This window comes from Benincasa hispida, chromosome 12, assembly GCF_009727055.1.
Source record: "Benincasa hispida cultivar B227 chromosome 12, ASM972705v1, whole genome shotgun sequence".
Lineage (NCBI taxonomy): Eukaryota > Viridiplantae > Streptophyta > Magnoliopsida > Cucurbitales > Cucurbitaceae > Benincasa > Benincasa hispida.
In genome coordinates, this window is record NC_052360.1 from 71,158,828 (window position 1) to 71,161,001 (window position 2,174).

Here is a 2,174-nt window from a genome sequence, read left to right on the forward strand (position 1 = left end):
ATGCAAATCGTGATAAGAAATGGGGAAAAAATAGCCTTAATTTTCAAAAATCAAAAACAAAAAACAAAAGAAAAATAGAAAAAATAAGGGAAATTATTTACACAAAATAGCAAAATTTAATCTTATTTGATAGATACTGATAGAAGTTTGTCAGTGTCTATCAGTGATGAAACTGTTAGAAAGTCTATCACTGATACTATGTGAAAGTCTATCAATTTTTTTTTTTTTTGTTATATTTTTTTAAATAGTTTGACATTTTACTATATTTGAAAATTTTATAAAATATAATGGTTACTAAATGAAGGCTTTAAGAGTTTCAACTTTTCCACCGAGTCTTACATGAAGTTTACAATTTTAGTCCTTTAGATTTGGAATTTGGCCATTTAAATTTATAAAATAATCAACATATTGACCAATGTGGCTGGATTTAATTTCTATTTTTTCAGTCTATAAGATTTTGGTTTAGTTTCTATTGGATTCTAAGATTCAAAATATTACACACTTAATTTATATGTTTCAATTTAGTACTTATGTTTCAAAATATTACAATTTTATCATTAAAATTTGAGTTTTGTCTTAATTTGATCCTTAAGTTTCAAAATTTACATTTGTAACCTTAGTTTTTCAATAGAAAATCACTTTTCATTGACTTTGATGTTAATATCTATCAATTAATTCAAAAAAATTATAAAGTGAAATTTTAAATTTAATTTTAACAATAACAGTAGTGAAACATAATCTTAATCAATAGACATTAACACTAAAGATGGAAAGCGATCAATTGGTGAACAACCAAAGATACAAAGTGTAAATCTCGAAACTTAAGCACCAAAATGAAATAAAACTCATATTTCAATGGTAAATTTATAAAATCATGAAACCTCTAAGAACTAAATTAAAAACTTAAAAACTAAAAGCATAACATTTTAAAGTCTAGAAATCAAGTGGAAATTAGACCCAAAAAGTAATTTTCCCAAATTTCTATAATGGTACTCATGATTTCAAAATCATTAGATGCATACCCTTAATCATAATCAATAGCACTTAACAAAATCAGACAAAGAAATTTAGTTTGATGACTAGCCTACCATGTATAATGTTTGTTATAAATGAATGGCAAATAATTATTTTTCAATTATTGTAACCTATTGTTGTCCTAAAATTTCTAAGAGAGAACCTCTATTATTAGGTCATCTTGTTGTTCAATCTAAATATAGCTTTAATATTAGAGCCTATAAAAGAGTTTCCCATATTTTTCAAAGCAAACCATCCACACAAAAGGAAACACTATAAAAATCAAGAAAAAAAAGAGGAAAAAAAAAAGAAAGCAAAAGAAAATGGCCAAGAAGATTATTGCAATGTTTCTAATGTGTATTGTGGTGATGGGTGCTTTGCAATTTGGCACTGCCAATGAAGAGGTGGACAAATATGAGGCCAAATTTGAGGCCAAATATAAGTCTTGTTATGAAACTTGTGAGAAGGAATGTCTTCAAAATAGCAATGGCCAAAGTTTTTGTGAAGTTAAATGTGATGAAGATTGTGATGAAAAGGAAGTTGCTGGTACTCATCTCTCTCTTCTCTCTCTTTTTCTAATGATATATTATTTATTTCATACGAATTCATTTGTTCAAAAATTTTCTTTGAATGGATCGGTACGATTAGAAATCTAGAATTAGATTTTTTTTTTTAATTTTAAAATTCAGAATTGTTTTAAAAAATGATCAAAACTAGTATCATAGGTTATAAACTCGATTATTTTTAAAAGTTGAAATATGTATTGTGTAATTTGTTATAAATTATATAATGTTAAAAAAACTAAAATATTCATAAATTAATAAATATTATACTATAGTCCAACAACTACGATTGGTTAAAACATGTTTAATATTGAATATATTTTCTCATATTAATTTAAATTTGTTGTATTTATTTTACAGATAAGTTACACATCGGATTGCGTTGAATAATGAAAAACAAGGAGAGAAAACTTTGAGGATGATTAAGAAAGGAGCTTTGAGGAGGATTTAATTAGTAATTGTATTAAAATCAAGTTTATGAGAGGAGTTAATGAGCCTCCTTTCTCCTCCTTAAATTTTATATTGTAATTTTTTATTTTTCAAATTTCCTTTTTGGTGTCATTTTCAATTTATAATTTAAGGAGATTTAGTTCAGAC

At 25.2% G+C, this 2,174-nt stretch overlaps 1 protein-coding gene across 1 annotated transcript; it reads left to right on the forward strand.

Annotated features, from left to right (window-relative positions):
• Positions 1–1,283: 1,283 nt before the first annotated feature.
• On the forward strand, positions 1,284–2,174 carry LOC120092462 (major pollen allergen Ole e 6-like). Its single transcript, XM_039050554.1, has 2 exons — positions 1,284–1,560; positions 1,938–2,174. The coding sequence occupies exons 1-2, from the start codon at positions 1,338–1,340 to the stop codon at positions 1,961–1,963; spliced, it is 249 nt and encodes an 82-aa protein (XP_038906482.1). The 5' UTR covers positions 1,284–1,337; the 3' UTR covers positions 1,964–2,174.